Source organism: Mauremys reevesii, linkage group 2 (assembly GCF_016161935.1).
Source record: "Mauremys reevesii isolate NIE-2019 linkage group 2, ASM1616193v1, whole genome shotgun sequence".
NCBI lineage: Eukaryota > Metazoa > Chordata > Testudines > Geoemydidae > Mauremys > Mauremys reevesii.
Window position 1 is genome coordinate 94407326 of NC_052624.1, and position 20933 is coordinate 94428258.

The following is a 20933-nucleotide window of genomic DNA, read 5'->3' on the forward strand; positions in this document are numbered from 1 at the left end:
CAAACTCTTGTCAGGGACCATATAAGTATGTCACACATCAGTGGAGGGGGACAAACTAGATGACTTTTTTAGGTTCTTCCTAGCCCTACATTTCTCTGCAAAAGGTAAGATTCTATAGTACAAGATGCAGCGTGAGAGATGGGGTGGTATGCTGTTCTGCCACATAGTAGATGAAGCTTTTGAATTAGCATATTATTCTCTTCCTTTCCAAGTGGCTTTTGAGGGCACTGAAAGCATGAATTTAAGATTTATGACAACCTGCACTGCAATTCCATCACCCAATTTTGTTTTTTTCCTTTGAAGACATTTGAGAATGAAATTAGTGCTTCTGAAAGTAAAAGACTAAGTGAACTGGATTGGGTGAATCACACTGCAGTCTTTGAGACACAACTCAAAGAAAGGGGGGGAAGGATAGCTCAGTGGTTTGAGCATTGACCTGCTAAACCCAGGGTTGTGAGTTCAATCCCTGTGGGGGTCACTTAGGGATCTGGGGCAAAAATTGGTCCTACTAGTGAAGGCAGGGGACTGGACTCAACTAGTTGTTGCTTTCACACCAGCAGCCTACCAAACAAAGGGCTTGTCTACACTATGCAGCTTTTAGCGACAACGCTGTGTCAAAACAGCTTTGTCGCTAAAAGTCAGCGTGTGTGAACACTGTCATCATTTTTGTCAGCACTTTTGCAGACAAAATACTTCCAGCCCTGCGAGTGGCGTTGGCTTTGTTGGCAGGAGAGTGCTTCTGCCCACACTACCACTTGCATTGGCAAAACTTGTGTCTTTCATGGGGGGCTTTTAAGTACCCGTGAAAGACAGAAGTTTCATCAACATTGCAGTGTAGATAAGCCTTAAGTATCTGTCCACTCTTTTACATAAGGTAAATGGTCCTATGCGCTTACTGTTCTTGGTCATTTTACATTTTGATGTCACTGAGAGGTATTAGTAATTTTAGGTAATCTAACAATCCGCAAATAGCACTCACTTTAGGAATGACTGTAGAACAGATTTTGTGCACTAAAATATATATTTGTTTCTGTTTCTTGTGTAATGCAAATTCAGAGTTCTACATAACTTTGAAATTATACCAAAACTTGTCTAAAAATAAAATACTGAAGCACCCAGTCTCACAGTGAAGTTGTGATGAACAATTTCACTGTTGCTTCTAAAGAAGTTCTTGACACAAGTGTCCCATTACTTCATGCAAGTTAGATTAACATTTCAAGGGTACTTTAGATAGTTAAGCACAATTCAAGGAATATTTTATGGCATCCCTTTTCCTTTCCACCTACTGAAGAATGTTATTGATAGTAATAGAAAAATACTATGTGCTTGATAGCTAGCAGGATCTTTATTTTCCCACATCAATTCAAACAGTACTTCAATTGTGAAAAATGCAAGTTCTTGAGCTATGAAACACTCCAGTAACAGAACACCTGTAGTAGCAGACATGCAAGTTCAGGGTTTAATCATTCTAGTGTCCAAAAGCAGCACTCTTACTGAACTATTTGAGCGATCCACACCATACCTGGAGGACTTGGCTCATTCTGCATTATATGTAGCAGAGATTAGATAATTCCATGTTTGGACAAACTTCACTGAAGCCAATTATATGGGCTTTTTTATATTACACTATAAATAAAATCCTAATGTTAAGTAATATTCACATGCCCTCACATGTTTTAAAAAACAAAACAAAAGCAATATCAATTTAGTTTGGCTGGCATAGCTCCAAGGCGGAGGCTATATGTGCTTGTTACTAAAATGTATGCTTCCTTAATAAAATAATTATACTGAAATTGAACTTTATATAGAAAATTACAGACAAACATTCCGCACAAAACTGCCTTTTGTATGTTTTATTCGTTATAATGAAAGCTTATAAAAGCTAACTTTTATTTTTGTACAATTTCATGTACAAAGATTCCATGTATCAATGGGAATAATTCTTTGTATTCAGATTCCAAGTATCAGTATTAGGACCAGAGCATTTGCATGGATAATATTTAAAATATCAGTCAGACAAACCATGTAGAAATAAGGATGCAGAAACTGCAAACAAAAACATTTAGGTAGCGAAAATTAAAAAGATCCGTGTGAATCCACAGTCTTGCTGACTACTAGGCTATCGCAGCCAAGTAATCCTTAACCTCAGTTGGAGTCAGCCTTCTAAACCCTGCTTCATTACAGATCCCAACTTCTATGTTATCTTCTGTCATTTGCCCTTCAAAGCTTTCCTGTTGAAGAGAAAAGGGAGTTTCCTTAACTATATCAATAATTTCATACAACAACAAAACCTATTTAAGGTATTTCTCTAACCTTTAGTGTTAAGATAGCTGTGTGAATGGCATCTTCAAGTTCCAAATCTTCATTGTATCTATAAAAAAAGAATGAGATCAGTTCTGTATGAAGCCTAAAATATTCTCTCAGAGACCACTAGAATCCTCATGTATTTAGAGTCTCAAAGACATGCAACTTGGATTAGAATTATTCCATTAACCGGACAGTATAGAATAAAACCACTTCAAATTTATAAGATATTGAATATAACCTGTGTGTTACACTGGACCATTCCCCTCCTGCCCTTTAACAAATACCCCCTCATACCTAGGCCAGTCAAGAAGTTCATGCTAAACAAGCAGAAACATTTTTCTTTAGGTTTTACTCAAACTTCTAGTATCTTCACTTTAACATTGTATTACAAATATCATAACTAAAATACTGTAAATAATTACATTGTAATCTAGCTGTGAAATTCTGAACTTAGCTAATACAGATGTACATATCAATATTTTAGGACAGTGGCTCCCAACCAGTGGTACATGTACTAGGGGGTACGCAGAGGTCTTCCAGGGGGCACATCTAGATATTTGCCTAGTTTTACAACAGGCTACATAAAAACCACTAGTGAAGTCAGTACAAACTAAAATTTCATTCAAACAGTAACTTGTTTATACTGCATTATATACTATACACTGAAATCTAAGTAGAATATTTATGTTCCAATTGATTTTATAATTATATGGTGAAAATGAGAAAGTGAGCAATTTTTCATTAATAATGTGCTGTGACACTTCTGTATTTGTATGTTTGATTTTTGTAAGCAAGTAGTTTTTAAGTGAGGTGAAAGCTGGGGATGCACAAGACAAATCAGACTCCTGAAAGGGGTTCAATAGTCGGGAAAGGTTAAGAGCCACTGTTTTAAGAGTTCAATAGGTACTATATGTGAAAGAAAGTGTAGATTCAAATGAAGTAAAAATCTTAAGCGAATCCACATGTTCCATAGAATCTCTATGGATAGAAATCTCATGCTCTAGTAAAAATATAACATTAGGAATCTATTATCGACCACCTGACCAGGACAGTAATAGTGATGATGAAATGCTAAGGGAAATTAGAGAGGCTATCAAAATTAAGAATCCAATAATAGTGGGGGATTTCAATTATCCCCATATTGACTGGGAACATTTCACTTCAGGACGAAATGCAGAGATAAAATTTCTCGATACTTTAAATGACTGCTTCATGGAGCAGCTGGTATGGGAACCCACAAGGGGAGAGGCAACTCTAGATTTAATCCTGAGTGGAGTGCAGGAGCTGGTCCAAGAGGTAACTATAGCAGGACCGCTTGGAAATAGTGACCATAATACAATAGCATTCAACATCCCTGTGGTGGGAAGAACACCTCAACTGCCCAGTACTGTGGCATTTAATTTCAAAAGGGGGAATTATACAAAAATGAGGGGGTTAGACAGACAAAAGTTAAAAGGTACAGTGACTAAAGTGAAATCCCTGCAAGTTGCATGGGCCCTTTTTAAAGACACCATAATAGAGGCCCAACTTCAATGTATACCCCAAATTAAGAAAAACAGTAAAAGAACTAAAAAAGAGCCACCGTGGCTTACCAACCATGTAAAAGAAGCAGTGAGAGATAAAAAGACTTCCTTTAAAAAGTGGAAGTCAAATCCTAGTGAGGCAAATAGAAAGGAGCACAAACACTGCCAACTTAAGTGCAAGAGTGAAATAAGAAAAGCCAAAGAGGAGTTTGAACAACGGCTAGCCAAAAACTCTAAAGGTAATAACAAAATGTTTTTTAAGTACATCAGAAGCAGGAAGCCTGCTAAACAACCAGTGGGGCCCCTTGATGATCGAGATAGAAAAGGAGCGCTTAAAGACGATAAAGTCATTGCGGAGAAACTAAATGGATTCTTTGCTTCAGTCTTCACGGCTGAGGATGTTAGGGAGATTCCCAAACCTGAGCTGGCTTTTGTAGGTGACAAATCTGAGGAACTGTCACAAATTGAAGTGTCACTAGAGGAGGTTTTGGAATTAATTGATAAACTCAACATTAACAAGTCACCGGGACCAGATGGCATTCACCCAAGAGTTCTGAAAGAACTCAAATGTGAAGTTGCGGAACTATTAACTAAGGTTTGTAACCTGTCCTTCAAATTGGCTTCGGTACCCATTGACTGGAAGTTAGCTAATGTAACGCCAATATTTAAAAAGTGCTCTAGGGGTGATCCCGGCAATTACAGACCGGTAAGTCTAACGTCGGTACCGGGCAAATTAGTCGAAACAATAGTTAAGAATAAAATTGTCAGACACACAGAAAAACAAACTGTTGAGCAATAGTCAACATGGTTTCTGTAAAGGGAAATCGTGTCTTACTAATCTATTAGAGTTCTTTGAAGGGGTCAAACATGTGGACAAGGGGGATCCGGTGGACATAGTGTACTTAGATTTCCAGAAAGCCTTTGACAAGGTCCCTCACCAAAGGCTCTTACGTAAATTAAGCTGTCATGGGATAAAAGGGAAGGTCCTTTCATGGATTGAGAACTGGTTAAAGGACAGGGAACAAAGGGTAGGAATTAATGGTAAATTCTCAGAATGGAGAGGTAACTAATGGTGTTCCCCAAGGGTCAGTCCTAGGACCAATCCTATTCAATTTATTCATAAATGATCTGGAGAAAGTGGTAAACAGTGAGGTGGCAAAGTTTGCAGATGATACTAAACTGCTCAAGATAGTTAAGACCAAAGCAGATTGTGAAGAACTTCAAAAAGATCTCACAAAACTAAGTGATTGGGCAACAAAATGGCAAATGAAATGTAATGTGGATAAATGTAAAGTAATGCACATTGGAAAAAAATAACCCCAACTATACATACAACATGATGGGGGCTAATTTAGCTACAACGAGTCAGGAAAAAGATCTTGGAGTCATTGTGGATCGTTCTCTGAAGATGCCCGCGCAGTGTGCAGAGGCAGTCAAAAAAAGCAAACAGGATGTTAGGAATCATCAAAAAGGGGATAGAGAATAAGACTGAGAATATATTATTGCCCTTATATAAATCCATGGTATGCCCACATCTCGAATACTGTGTACAGATGTGGTCTCCTCACCTCAAAAAAGATATTCTAGCACTAGAAAAGGTTCAGAAAAGGGCAACTAAAATGATTAGGCGTTTAGAGAGGGTCCCATATGAGGAAAGATTAAAGAGGCTAGGACTCTTCAGCTTGGAAAAGAGAAGACTAAGGGGGGATATGATAGAGGTATATAAAATCATGAGTGATGTTGAGAAAGTGGATAAGGAAAAGTTATTTACTTATTCCCATAATACAAGAACTAGGGGTCACCAAATGAAATTAATAGGCAGCAGGTTTAAAACAAATAAAAGGAAGTTCTTCTTCATGCAGCACACAGTCAACTTGTGGAACTCCTTACCTGAGGAGGTTGTGAAGGCTAGGACTATAACAATGTTTAAAAGGGGACTGGATAAATTCATGGTGGCTAAGTCCATAAATGGCTATTAGCTAGGATGGGTAAGAATGGTGTCCCTGGCCTCTGTTCGTCAGAGGATGGAGATGGATGGCAGGAGAGAGATCACTTGATCATTGCCTGTTAGGTTCACTCCCTCTGGGGCACCTGGCATTGGCCACTGTCGGTGGACAGATACTGGGCTGGATGGACCTTTGGTCTGACCCGGTACGGCCGTTCTTATGTTCTTATGTTCTGTTATATTAATATAGAAGCGTTACCTTTTTTCAAGGAAAGTTTTTCCATTCACATAATTTTTCCCCATTGCTGTTGCTTTCCATGCAAAGTAAGCCCCCTGGATAGATGAAGACACATTGAATTATCTTCACGTAATTTATTTACTCTAAACACTTACTAATCACTCAAATGATTTGTAAACTAAAATACAATAGTTTATGAAAATTTTGGTTTGGATATTTAAGGCTCCTAATAGCTATACAAGACACTGAAAGAAGAGGTTTTGCGGACTGGCTATTAAATGTCTGCTGCTAAGAAAGTACAAATATTCCTTTATGTACTTTCAGTTGACATTTTACCCCTTCCTCGAAAGGTGAATTTTGTGAAAAACAGTGATTAAAAGCAATTTCAATTTGTGGCTCATTGAACAGAGAACATTTTTAGACTATTGGGAAAGATGGGAGACAAACTCACCGGGAAATGTGTGCCTCCACTCTCTCTTACAGTGTATTTTATACATCATTGTATGATAAATCAAATTGCATAGCTGTTTTGTAATGCACTATTTAAACTATATTTTGCCTCTCAGCCACATGTTGCCCTTAATCTAAGCAAGGACTCCTTTTAATGTCAGTGGAAGTTGCATGCATCAAACAGGATAAAATATACTCATATCACTTTTCCAAGGCAATAAAAGCCTTTGGAATTTTACATTAATATGTTAAGTACATTTCAGTTTTGTAGGTTTCAACAATGACTAAATTTCCTTCATTAAATATTAGAGCTGTGTGAACAATATATTTCTTGGTTTGCTGCCAATTCTCAAAAGTCAGGACAAAAATCAGTTTTGTATCAAACCAGAAACAAAATTTAAACAAATTCCAAAGTTAAAAAAAATACACTTCAGGTCACACTAAACGTTTTGTTCTACACAAAATGAAACGTTTTGTTTGGATTCTGAGCGTTTTTTTTTTAAGCTTTTGAATTAAAAAAATAAAATTGAAGAAAATTTCAAAATAAAAAGTTGTTTCAAACTGAAAAAGCAAAATTTTTTGTTTAGAAAGTACTGAAATTAAATATATTGACTGGGGGGTGGGAGGGCGTTTGTCTTTTTCAAATGAACTATTTCGCAAAATTAACACAAATTCATGAAACACTTCAGTGTTGTCAAGTCTGCATTCTTCACCCAAAAAAAGTTTTGTTGGAATAATTTCACCCAGTTCTATTAAATACAAGTAGTATACATAAAAAATGCTTGGGCACAGAACAGTGGATTTGCAAAATAAGTTTACAGTCCTGCACTGCAAGTGTGAATAAATAATTTTGATCATGTTCCACGTGAATCAGGTGAAATCTGATGGCCTCCTAAGGTGATCAACTTTTTCAGTGTCCAAAGTCTTCCTGCCCTGAGGGTATCTTACAAGCACACAACACTTTGAACATCGCTCTAAAAGCCAAACACTCAGTTATTTTTGCAATTGCAACATACTTACAGATGGATCAGACTGAAATAGATATGGTCGCCCCTCATTCCAACCACATATCAACAATGATACTCCAAAAGGACGTACACCACTACAGGGAGAGAAAAACAAAAAACAAAAAACAAAAAAACCCACAACCATTGCTTAAATCTAAAATTATCTATTTTAGAAGTTCGTAAGACCATCCTTAAATGTATCATTTGCTTTCCCAATATTAATTTTTATAACTAACTTAACTATAAAAGCATTCCTCCTCGCAATCTAATCAAGACAGATTATTTACTATGGTTATCTTGTCCATTTTAGCATTGTAATACACAAGAGAACTTCTCATTGCCTCCTCTCTCTCTTAAATAATAAAAAAAGTGAATGGGGAAAGTCCACAGTCCACAAATTTAAAATACATCGGGATCTATGACCTTCACACTTTCAAGACACTTAACAGTACATTCCACCCACTACCACATGGACAGCTAGCAGTTCCTCTCACCCAAACTACACTACAAGAACATTTCTTGACCAAGAGAGGTCCTCCCTCCCTTTTAGGCATAAAATGTTTAATTGTCAATTAACAACACACTTCCACAGCCTCTTTCACCTCACATCAGAAAACACCTTATGAACATCATCATGAGTTAAATAAGTATTTTACAGATGGGGAAACTTGAACAAGAAAGGGAAAGTAATTTCCTATGTATATGATAAGCAGCCCTGAGGCAGGAAAGCAGAAATTTAATTGAGTAAAAAAAATATTTGGTAAGAACAGACCACATTGCAGCTAGTTTAGTAAGAACTATTTACCCAGACTGTGTGTACTCCTGCATCACAGATGCAATCCTCTGTACTAGCTGAGCTGTTGGAATGGGCTCATGGTAGACCAAGTAATATTGCTGGGCAAGCTTCCGAGCTCTGTGCACAAGTACTCTACAAAAGAGCAAAACCAAAAATTTTAATTATAGGAAAAAGCTGAAACATCTATGACACCTAAGCTAAAAGTTCTATTATAACATAGGACTAAACAATTCTGTATCTTCAGTGCCAGAGTGATTTAAGGGAATGGATACATGTGTTCCACTGGGATATATTATGCACCAACGTAGAAGTCACCCTGAGACATACGGAAACATGAAACCTCACCTGATTTGAAATGATTTCTTTCATAAAAAGTTTGATTCTCTAATTTTTTATTCAATTAAGTATAAATGTTTTTATATTTATGATTCAATTGTTAAGATATTTGTGTTAAGAAAAAATTTATAACATTATATTACATACCACCATCATGGTTACCCATTAAGAGAACTGATGGCTTTAATATTCTTGGGGAAATGGATGAGAGAGAGCTGGGAGATCAGAAAGGCCTATTTACACAAGTGTCTTCAGCTTTCGTGAATTAAAAGATCTAAATCAAGACCAACAGCAGCAATGTTCTCCTACCTGTAATCAGGACCCATGCCACTATACACCAGGCCTATATGTTTAGTAATTGATTCTACTTTGTGTACACTCCTTTCATCATAGAGAATGGATTTCTGTTTCTTCTCAGTTGCCAACACCACACCATTTGCAGCTGGAAAGAAAGATACATTTTTGTTTATACATTCAATATAAAAGTTATCAGAAGCAGCTGAAGCACGAAACAGTTTTGCTAGCATGTGAAAAGTTTTCCCTCCTTCCCATAGCTCAAGATTTACATTAGTATGTTAAGCAGTCATCCCTGAGAGCAGCTTTCCCACTATACTTAGGTGCCGAGCATACCTCCTTCATTCCTCTTACCATTTTAAAATGTATATAAGGAAGTTGTAGCAATTGCTACATTAGGTGTAATTGTTATGTAAATTAGTTCAAAACTGGAACTACCTATCCAAGGATTAGGAATCAGAAGATTTTTATTTCTATTAACTCTCTCTCAAAACTAGAATATTTACTCAAAATGTATGTTCCTTATAAATGTATCTTTGTACAGTATTTATATTCTCTTCCTCCTGCCCCTTTTTTAAATTCTCTGAAAAATCAATGCTTGGAGATATTATGCCAACCAAAAGCATGTGAAAATTCATCTAAAAAGGAATTCCATGCTATTTTATAAGTCGCCTTTCCCTAGACCTCAGCAGAGTAACTAGGAAATATGCATTTTCAAATAGCCGAAAATCTACTGAGAGTCTCCCTACAGACAATGCATTCTACTAAAACCCAGAGCCTTAGATCTAGCATTGGATTAGTCACATCTTAATATACTTTTGGAAATTTCTTATACCTTTTATTCCAACTGATGGGGCCCCTCCAGCGACTGCTGCCAAAGCATATTCAATCTGAACAAGTTTACCAGAAGGGCTAAAAAGGAGAACACATACAATTCAGTCATAAGATACTTTGTTAAGAAAATATCCTCATTTCTTTATTTGAAAGCTAAACAAATGTTGTATATCTGTCTTTCACCTGTTGAGATCTAGCATCAAGTAAGGCAGATCACAAATGAAAGTAAGTCTGGAAGTCTCACTCTAGCTCAGAGGACCTGGACTAGTTTACCATAGATTTTGCTGTTGCAGAATTCTGTCATGAATCTTCTGTGCCACCTGCTTGCATTATACCTGGTGAAAATTGTTTTCTAGAAACCAAGTAAAACATAAGGAAGCAGGTCCCAAAAGCACAAGTTCCCTTCTTTTCAACTTTACTCCATTTTATTTTCAATTAATAAGTAGAGCCTTGCAAATACAAAAATTGTATCTGCATCCAAGCTGCTATCTGCAAAAATGGTCCAGGGATATAAAGCGGATACCTGTGTATTTGCACAGGGCTTTGGAGCAGGTGGAGGGACCTAGGCTTCCCACAGCTACCAGCGTGGCTCTCCTAACCCGGCGGGGGTGGTATGTGCCTTGGAGCCCCAGTCCAGCCATGGTAAGAGCTGGGTGGTCAGCTGTGGGGAGACATGGCAGATCCTCCACCTGAGCAGCCCCTGGCCTATGCCCAGAGCAGGTGGAGTATCTGTGCCACAATTCCTCACACCTGCCCGACCAGCTCTTACTGCGGCCAGGCTGAGGCTCCTAGGCATACCCCCGCTTCCCCGCACTGGAGCCGGATAAGGGAGAGCCACACAGGCAGCTGGTGCGGAGTCGCAGACCCTCCACCCACCCTCAGCTGGGGATATGGCCACTGGCTGCTCTCAGCCCCCACCCCCACAGCTGCCCGGGCTCCCCAGCTGAGCTCCACAATGGCCTGGCCAGAGGGCGAGGGGGATGGGGAAGAAGAAGGGGAGAGATCCGCCACTGTGAAAAGTGGATAGGAAGGGCCCCCTCCTCCCCAGGTCACTGCTGCGTGGTGACCTGTGGAGCTGTTTAGAGCCCTGGAAATCCATGGCTATTTACAGATATTCGCAATTTTTGTGGATCGCGGATGGGATGTGGATACACATTTTTGTATCCACGTAGGGCTCTATTAATAAGAGATTTGCACTTAATTTAATGGTCTCACTTAGAAGCAGGGCATGGGTTCTTGGCAAACAGGAAGCAGAAGACTCAAGAAAGAATGTCAAATCAATTTTTTTTATAATCTGCTTTTACTGTACAGATTTTTGAAGGAAGCTTTGGACACCACCACATTAGACAATTGAAAAATACTTATTCATCTTCAGTCATAAACTAGGGAATTGCTTAGTGTGGGTTTACAAAACTGGCAGTTTAACAGGCCACCACATCAACCCTTACTGAATGGTAAGGGGAAAAAAGAAAATTCTACAGAAGGGTGAATAAAACAAACAATCACTTGTTCCAGGCTTAAAGTGAATTTGTTTATACAGGATCATCTTAGTGCTTAGGTATAAGGCTTAAAATACCCAGACTTCTTGGAACAACAGGCAGACCTTCATCTAACCAAGTGATTATGTAAACGGAGTGGCCATCCAATGTACTGTTTATCTGATCTTCTGAATTACACTTTAAAACTGGTGGTCTTGTCCTCTCTTTGTGGACATCAAAGAGAACACCGTACTTTTTGTAGGAATAGAAGTCAGCCCTATGTACTTGGCCAAGTCTTCTCTTCACCCAACCATTCTTTTACAGTGTGGTGTATAACAGCTAGTTGCAGCCGTCCAGCTCAGAAGTGGCTGGATTTAAATGATGCTAAATGTATGTGGTTTGTGATACAACACACACACAAAGGTTATGACCATCAGCAAATAGATCCATACATAACAACACTGGACACTACCAAAGTGGTTTGAACATCAGCTTGCACAAGAACAGATTTGGTTTTGGACTGTGATAATGGCATAAAAAATAGTAAATGTGATGTAAAGGTCAGTGACTTTTAGTATTAGTTTTAAGTTCTTTTTTTGGGGGGGAGAGGGATAATTTAGAGAAACAATAGCCAAGTAGATTTGAAATGTTTCAGGAAATACAGTAGCTGTTATAAGTTAAAAGGTTTGTAATTCCATTAGGAAATACAATTTTCAAACTGTGGTGAAACATTCAGTACATTAAGCTACAGATCTTAATGTGTCTAATGCGCACATCCAAAAAGCCCCCCTAAAACAATGAAAGGGAAAAATCTATATTTAATACAGAAATGCTTCCTCTACTGTATTTCAATAGAGTTTAGGTCAACACTTTGCAACTCTAGAGTACCTCCCTCCCATAAGATTATGTGAGCACTTTCTCATCCATAGCACAGATTCCTGCTTTCGGTTTCTGTTTTTGTGCTTCCATGGAGTGTTTCTGGTTACTTTGAAGCAGCTTTCTTAAAAACAAAAGTCTGCTTCCTCTGTTTATGTAAAGTAGGTATTTTTGAGCAGAAATCTAGTTTTACAAAACACAAAGTGAGACAGGGAGGCAGTCTAGCGCGGGGGGTGGTGGATTTTGTTTAAGTTTGTTTTTAACGTGTCCGTCTTCCCTTCCCACTACGTATAAGTCCACACACACTGAGCGAGTTGCCTGCCCCGCTGCAGCAGAGATGCCCAGGAACCCCACCCCGGAAAGCGCGGGCAGGCCGGCGCCTGCCAATCGCAGGGGGCAGGGGCCGAGCGCTGCGCTCCCACCCTCTGTGAAGGGCTCGAATCACTTTCTAAACCGGCCCTCGGGAAAGCAGGGCCCGGTTTCCCCAGCTACGGCCCGTACAGAGAAGCCCCTCGCTGACCCGCATCGGCCCCGGGGCGGGGAGCGAGGCCGCGGCAGGCTGGGCTGGTGCCAGGTTACAGCGGCGCTGAGCTCCGCTCACGGCAATGGCAGCGCCGGGGTGTCAGCGGCGGAACCCAGGCGTCCGGCTCTTGCTTCCCGCCCAGGCAGGGCGGTCCGGCTGAAAAGTGAAACCTCCTCGCCCGCCGCCCCCTCTAACTCCCGCGGCCGGAAACCCGCCGCCCCCAGCCCAGGGGAAGTCCCGGGCCCGGGATGGAGATGGGGGAGGGGCGATGACTGTGCAAATCCCCCCCCCCTACCCTGCCGTCCGTCCCCCCCCGGCCACGAGCCCCCACCCCCCGCAGCAGCGCAGGGACCGGCGCCGCCGCCACCGCCGCGTCCCCCTCCCCGCCGCGCGCCGCTACCTGAATGTGGTGAGGGAGAAGCTGTAGCCCCGCTCCGCCGCCATCTTGGTCCGAGCCCCGCTGCTGCAGCGCCGCCGGCCTGAGTCACCTCCCCGCGTACGCCGACTCCGGACCCTGATTGGCGGAGACTGGGAGGCTGCGCGGGCATGACGGGAATTCCCCCTTTTCACGCACTAACTAGTTTCCCGGGGGCGATCGCGAGGCATGCTGGGGCTTGTAGTCCGATGGCTGCGTGGCGGGATGCGCAGGGAATGCTGGGAGCGGCAGTCCGGCGCCCTGGAGCCCGGCGGGCACGAGAGGAGCAGGGGACTCACTTTCCCAGGCTGCCCCGCGGCCTCTCCCGAGACGGAGCGGCCTCTCTGTTGGCGTCGCGAAGGGAAGATGGCGGCGCTGGTGGTTTGCTGGTCTCCGGCGCGCGGGGTGCGCGGGCTCATTCAGCGCTGCTGGGGGCAGCTGGAGCGGAGCCTCCTGCGGGGGCTGCCCGCCCCGGCCTGGGGTAGGTAGAGCCCGGCCAGGCTTTCAGCCCCTTGCGTCGGCTCCAGGCATCGCCCCCGTCTGAGCTGCGGGCTCCCGAGCGTTGAGGCTGCGCCCGCAGTCCCGAGCTCCCCGTTTGCAGGCACGGAGAGCCCCTCCCCCCCAACCCGGCATTATCGTCCCTGCCTCGCCGATGGGGACCTGAGGCACCGCCAGAGCCAGTGGCTCCCCTCAGGGCACGCAGGAAGTCTGTGGCGGAGCCAAAACTGACCCATTTCCCCTGAGCCTCGGTCCGGTAGCTTCTTAGGAAGACCATTTCACCTCCCCAGTCCCGCTTCCCTTGCAGTGCGCCCTGGGTGCCTGTCCGAGCAGACAGAGGTTCTGGAATAGCTTTTCAGGGGGAGCAGTGGGGGCAAGCAACCTAACTGGTTCAGTGCTGAGCTTGATCCGTTCATGGAGGGGATGGGATGAAGAGACTGTCTACAGTGGCATGTAGCCGATCTGTGACTGCTAGCAGCAGCTGGGATGGGACACTAGATGGGGTGGTTCTGAATTACTACAGAGAAGCCTTAGGGGTCTGGCTGGTGGGTTTTGCCCACCTGCTGAGGGACTAACTCATCACCATATTTGGGATCAGGTAGGAATTTCCCCCTGGGTCAGATTGCAGACATGGGGTGGGGTGGGGGGGTGCCTTCCTCTGTAGTATGGGGCATGGGGTCACGTGCAGGTTTAATAGTGGATTCTCCGTAATTTGGAGTCTTTAAATCATCTTTTGAGGAGTTCAGTAACTCAGCCAGAGGTTATGGGTCTATTACAGGAGTGACTGGGTGAGGTTCTGTGGCCTGCAATGTGGAGGAGGTCAGACTAGATGATCACGATGTTCCCTTCTGACCTTAAGTCTATGAGTCTACAAATCCAACCATGGAGACTACAGTAACTCCTCACTTAAAGTCGTCCCGGTTAATGTTGTTACCTTGCAGATCAATTAGGGAACATGCTCATTTAAAGTTGTGTAATGCTCCCTTCTAACGTTTGGCAGCCGCCTGTTTTGCCTACTGCTCGCAGGAAGAGCAGCCCCTTGCAGTTAGCTGGTGGGGGCTTGGAACCAGAGTGGACTGGCAGCCCCCTATCGGCTCCCCGCTTCCCTAAGTTCCCTGTGCAGCAACTGCCTGCAGTTCAGCTGTGTCCTTCCCCCCACTGCCATGTGCTGCCCCTGCCCTCTGTCTTGGAGCTGCTCCCTGAGACTCCTCCTTGGGGGGGGGAGGGGGGAGAAAGGAAGAGGGGGGCTAATGCCAGGGTGTCCCCCTGCTCCTATACCCTGCTTACCCCATCTTCCATAGAGCAGCAGGGCTCAGGACAGAGGGAGCTTCCAGCAGTTGTGGTCTCAGCAAGCTGATCTAATTAACAAGGCACTGTACTTAAGGGAAATGTGCATATCTCCCTCCATTACTGCTGCTTGCAGAGTGAGAGAGTTAACCCTTGAGGGCTCAGCCAATTGCTAATTCATCATTTAGCAGTAAGGAAAATATCCCACCCTCTGATTTCTCAACCAAGCTTCACAAGCATCACAATATACCAGTATTAAATTGTCTGTGTAAAACTTATATTGTGTGTGTGTGAGAAGTATCAGAGGGGTAGCCGTGTTAGTCTGTATCTGTAAAAGCAGAAAAGAGTCCTGTGGCACCTTATAGACTAACAGACGTACTGGAGCATGAGTTTTCGTGGGTGCATCCGACGAAGTGGGTATTCACCTACGAAAGCTCATGATCCAATTGATCTGTTAGTCCTATAAGGTGCCACAGGACTCTTTGCTGTGTGTGGTGTATATAATATAGTCTTTTGTCTGGTGAAAAAAATTTCCCTGGAACCTAACCCCCTCATTTACATTAATTCTTACGAGGAAATTGGATTTGCTTAGCATCATTTTGCTTAAAGTCGCATTTTTCAGGAACATAACTACAACGTTAAGTGAGGAGTTACTGTATTGACATCTGAAAGACTGGATGAGGTCAGTTTACAAGCATGCGTAACCACCCCCATTTTCATCAGCAGAAGTGAATCTAGGGAAGAACTAGATTGTATGGCGGTAGTCGTGTGTGAATAGGAATCTTAACTACTTTTCATGAGTTTTGTAGGTTTGTGGCTTATGTTTTTTTGTAGTGCTACAGTTCTTTTCAGAGATAAAAAGGGAGACTTAAAGTGAATGTTTCCTGGTTTTCTAATGTTAGAGTTTAGGGGTTTGAAGTCCAGTCTTCCAGAAGGATCTGGGAAAAGAAGGTATTGTTCCACAGCAGAAACCTGAACTGTGTGTTAATGAAGTTTTTTTGTCATTTAATTCAAACTTTATATAGTCCTGGATATTCTCCTTCTTTTTAGAACTTTACAAGTTTAACATTTATTAAGTTAAGAGGTCAGCAGAGCCATGCTCATGTAAACTGCAGTATTTTAATTTGCCATTTAACATATTGCAAAAGCATTGGATTCAATTAACTGAACTCAGTAGGTGTAGGCTATTTCTGACACATTTTTTTTCTTGTTTTCTGAAGCACCAGCATTAGCTGTTCAGGCTCCAGCTACTCTTCCTGATCCACTGGAAGATATTAGGGAAGAAAGTAACAAAGCTCCAAACTTTTTAGATAGCATCTTTTGGATGGCAGCTCCCAAGAAGAGACGTACTATTGAGGTGAACCGCTGCAGACGAAGGCACCCTAGTAAACTTATAAAACTCAAGGTAATCTGTCAAATTCCTGTTAGCTTTGCCATCTCATTCATTGCAAATAACTTTTTTTTTAAATAATGCAGCATGTTTATAAAACACTTCCTTTGTGCTCATCATTTTCTAAAGCTCAAAGAAGATAATATTCCTTGATGGTGAGAACACCTTGAAAAACCTCTCTGGAAATTCTCTATAAATATATTTATAATATTTATGCCACTTAACGTACATTCTAAATGATACATTCGAAATATGCAACCTTAAACTACATTTTAAAATAAGAGTACAGTTGAGATCCAAACCAATAAAATATGAAATCTCTTTATACATCTCAGTGTGAGTGAAATGCCTAAATATCCTGCATATCAAGATGTGCTTATGTGTTTTGGAGCCCAATCCTGCAAACATTACCAGGTGTAATACTTTAGCCATTGACTTCAAAAGGACGTCTTGTTATAATAAACACTTGTCCCAATGATCATTTTGTAGGATCAAGCCCTTAACTTTTGGCCTGAGTATCTATACATTTTGCAAATTAGTAAGAAAACAAAACCCCAAAACTCAAAGTTGATTCACTTAGTTTGGTAAGTGGTTAGTTCTTAATTTTATACTTGATGCTATACAAATAAATGGAACCGTGGTATGTTTTAAAGTCTTTGTAATATGAAATTGCACTACAGTTCTCTACTACTACATCTTTGCTTGTAAGTTTTTAAGTGGGGAGAAATGCCAGGTTCTTTTTTTTAATTGTGATGAGTAGTAGGCCTGCATATCAGTAAAATTAGAATTTGCCTGGCAGTATTCCATGTGGTTGCTTGTGGGAAAACCATATATCTCACTAAAATTGAAATGAGGTTTAATGAAACAAATAGTATTGCTCATTACCTTCACCCCAACATCTCAGCATTTTATGAAGTTCTTCCCTGTTTGTCCCAACTACTTCACTTCTAAACTTCCCTTGTTTTGTTATCTTTTAGACAAATATAGATGTTTGTCCTGAATGTGGCAATCTGAAACAGAAGCATGTCCTTTGTGGCTATTGTTACAAAAAAATTAAAACGGAAACTCATCTCATAAGGATCCAAATAAAGGAAAAGGAAGCAGGGCCATTTAATGCTCCCACTGTAGAGACTGTAGTCTTATATGAGGGAGAGAAGCCTACAGAACGAGATGAAGGCAAGCGGATCATAGAAAGAAACAGAAAACGTCCAAGCTGGTTCACGCAGAATTGATTCCATGGAACTATAGAACTCCATGTGGTCAAAAACAGTTGATACTTCAGGAAAGAAGAAAATGTTTATCAAGAATATTCATTTTTTTAGTTCATTTAATGCTAAGATGGGAAGCTGTCACCTTTTGGAAAACCTACTTCAAAAGCATTTCCTTTATGTGGGATTGAATGTCATTGCCATAGTGTGGCAGTGGGAAATATCTGAATGTAATGGCATTGTAGTTGTAAAAAGAGAGAAAATCAGGAACAACTTTGTTGAGGTACATGCCTATTGCACAGTAAGTGCAACATATTGCTTTAATGCTATACTACTGTAAATTTAAATGGTGATTTTTACGTAATGGCATAATGTAAAATACATTCACAGATGTAAAATAAAGTATATAAAGTTCTGTAGGGAGAGCTATTCTCTGCTTTTTTATTATTTATTTTGACTGCTACGCTGAAAAAGTTGTCTGGCTTTTCAAAATTCTTTTGGTTAGATGCCAAGAATATGAACCGAGAAAAATCGACTTTAAAAATGTACGAAGAGCATGGGGAGCAGGAGTAATTTTCAAGTTGGGTCTCTGTGAAATGGAGTTGTTTGAGCTGGGAATTTAATTGAGTGTTTAGAGCAAGTCATCTAACATCTCTATTTATCAAGATGTGAAATAGAAACTTATCTTAGAGGGCTATTATGTGGCTTTTAGTAATTGTAAAGTACTTTGGAATCCTTGAATGAAAGCGCAAATATGAATATTAAGTGTACTCACTGGAAACGTATTTTGTAAGGACAATAGCAAATAGCAGGCCACAGCCATAAGACTTGATCAGGTAAGCCACAGCTGAGTGATCTGTAGTTGTCCCAGTTAACCAGGTCACCACTGTTTTGAGGGCCAATCTGCATTCACCATGCTGAACTTTTTTGGGGTGGGGAGAAGAGAATAGTCTTTGCAATGCATATGATGCATGGCTCAGGCTGTTACTCTCTGCAGTGAGGATGCAAAACCACCCTCTCCTGGCAACTGTTGCTTTCTAGTGCCTTCAGTTACAGCAGTTAACTGAATCCTCACTTTTCCCATTACAGTGGTGATCTTATGTTAAGATTGAGACTGACTGACTGTTTAAATGTGCTCTCCCCCCCACCCACCCCCACCCCGGTATTCTAAAATGCTGCACTTGCTTTGGATTATCTTGAAAATTGATGTGTTCCGTGATGGCTCAGGGAAGGGTTACTGATCCAAATTTGAAGTCATTTAAGCAAAGGATTCCAGAGATATGGCGCACATCCCTGTCCCCTTCCTGAAAAATGGTACATATCAAGAGGCCTGAGTTAAAGTTGCAGAGTGAGGCTGATGTGTAACTTAACTCTTTATTTCTTGGTTTTCAGAGGTTTTAAGTTTAGGTGTACTCAGAATTCTGGAAAGGCATGTGACACTGCCAGTTAACCTTAACTCTGTTAATTTACGGTTTTTGGGCCATGAATGGGCTTCCACCCTAGCTGATGACCTCCAAACCCAAAGGACTGGGATGAGGAAAGGTGTAAGGGTGGGATATCCTCAAGATAGATCAGTGGTCCCCAACCTTTTTGTGGCCAGTAGCACATTCATGTTTTCAGAAGAGTGTGGCGGGCGCCAACAATTTTTCAAGGCTTATTTTGTATTTGTACATTAAATAATATGAAAAACATCATATTTAATATTCTTCCCACTCTGGGTTGAAATAATACGTACTTTGTCTCTTATTTGAACCACTCATTTTAGAGCAAAATGTTAAAAAAATAATAAATTGCAAAGCACAAGAAAACAGCAGTATCAGTGCAGGAAGAATACTCACAGGGCCAGCTCCAGGCACCGGTGGAGCAAGCAGGTGCCTGTGTCAGCACAGGTTACGGGGCAGCATTCGGTCTATTCTGCAGAGGCGGAGCCTTTTTGTTGTTGGTTTTTTGGCAGCAGTTCTGGGCAGTGCAGCAAGAAACCTGAGAGAAGCTGCGCAGCCTGCAACCCCGGAGTACTCTGTCCCCAGCAGGCGGGGGGCCCTGGCATCTCTCCCCTGCTGGGCACTAGGCGGGCCCCGCATCTGCTGGGGACCGAGAGCACTGGCGCCCGCAGCCCTGGAGTTCTCTGTCCCTGGCAACTGCAGGACCACGGCTTCTTTCCCCTGCTGAGCACTAGGCGGGCACACATAAATGCCCCGGCGGGCACCGCGTTCAGGAGCAGTGATAGATCATGCAGCCTGGCTTGCAAACCCCCAGGTCAGAGAGGGATGAGTGATGATGGAGGTGAGCCAGCAGTCACAGCATGGCCCTATTCAAGCCAGAAATTACTTGAATCCTTTCTATTGTGTCCAGCCAAAAATCCCTCCAAATCCCACCAGGTCTTTCTGACTCCTCAGCCACAAATGAAGCCAAAAAAATGTGGAATTACAAAAGTGCAACACAGAATGGAAGAGTTTTTTGGTGCCAAAGATGGAAAGGATGAGGAGGAAGGGGATAGGGTGGGAAAAGTGATTAGATGATTTTATTTTTTTTCCCCCATTTGAGGGGAGATACAGATTTGTTTTGGGGAGGGATCAGAAGAGTGAGTTTATGTTTTGCCTGTCAGTAGGATTTTTAGGCCACTCATGTACAGAGCCTAGAGTTGCACCTTGCTGTATTTTGAGTGATGCAACTTAATGGACAAAGAGGTGTTACAACAGGGGTAGGCAACCTATGGCATGCATGCCAAAAGCAGCACACGAGCTGATTCAGTGGCACTCACACTGCCCGGGTCCTGGCCACCGGTCTTGGAGGGGCTCTGCATTTTAATTTAATTTTAAATGAAGTTTCTTAAACATTTTTAAAACCTTGTTTACTTTACATACAACAATAGTTTAGTTATATATTATAGACTTATAGAAAAAGATCTTCTAAAAAGGTTAAAATGTATTACCGGCATGTGAAACCTTACATTAGAGTGAATAAATGAAGACTCGGCACACCACTTCTGAAAGGTTGCTGACCCCTGTGTTACAATAACCTGCTGAACAGAAATGTGACAATAGAAGTTTGAAAATCTTTGATATCGATAATATATCACAATCTATAAGTTGTATTTGTGTAACCTGAAGTGTGTTGGCCATTTAGTAAAGTTTTGTAGTGGTTTGGGAGTATTCTATTGTGGGGGGTGGGGTGTGTGTGTGTGTTTGGGGGGAATCTAAAATGCTTGTTTGGTGCTTCTAAAGGCAAAAATAACAATAATTCAGGTGTATTTTTGAGTCACAGCATTATCTCATGTCTGGCAGAGGTGAATTACAATATGCAGAGAGGTGATGAACTTCATGAGAAGTGGGATTCACTTAGCAAGTGAATTCTAACAAAGGGCTCCTGTGAGATCCTTATGTATATTGATTGGCAAGAGCTGATGGTAATTGAAACAAAATATACTTATTTAAAGCACTAGGTGGCAGAAGAGCTCTAGATTTTTGGCACATGATAAATAGTAGCTGAAGATATTTCTGACTGATAAAGACCTGAAAAAGAGCTCTG

At 41.7% G+C, this 20933-nt stretch overlaps 2 protein-coding genes across 2 annotated transcripts; one reads left to right on the forward strand and one right to left on the reverse strand.

Annotated features, from left to right (window-relative positions):
• Nucleotides 1-1838: 1838 nt before the first annotated feature.
• PSMA2 (proteasome 20S subunit alpha 2) lies at nt 1839-13164 on the reverse strand. Its single transcript, XM_039526995.1, has 8 exons — nt 13008-13164; nt 9732-9808; nt 8912-9044; nt 8276-8398; nt 7484-7565; nt 6035-6108; nt 2314-2371; nt 1839-2231 (listed from the first exon to the last, which is right to left on the reverse strand). Exons 1-8 carry the CDS (start codon nt 13049-13051, stop codon nt 2115-2117), a joined length of 708 nt encoding a protein of 235 aa, XP_039382929.1. The 5' UTR covers nt 13052-13164; the 3' UTR covers nt 1839-2114.
• A 25-nt stretch (nt 13165-13189) lies between these two features.
• On the forward strand, nt 13190-17824 carry MRPL32 (mitochondrial ribosomal protein L32). Its single transcript, XM_039526994.1, has 3 exons — nt 13190-13503; nt 16028-16212; nt 17175-17824. The coding sequence occupies exons 1-3, from the start codon at nt 13212-13214 to the stop codon at nt 17427-17429; spliced, it is 732 nt and encodes a 243-aa protein (XP_039382928.1). The 5' UTR covers nt 13190-13211; the 3' UTR covers nt 17430-17824.
• Nucleotides 17825-20933: the final 3109 nt, after the last annotated feature.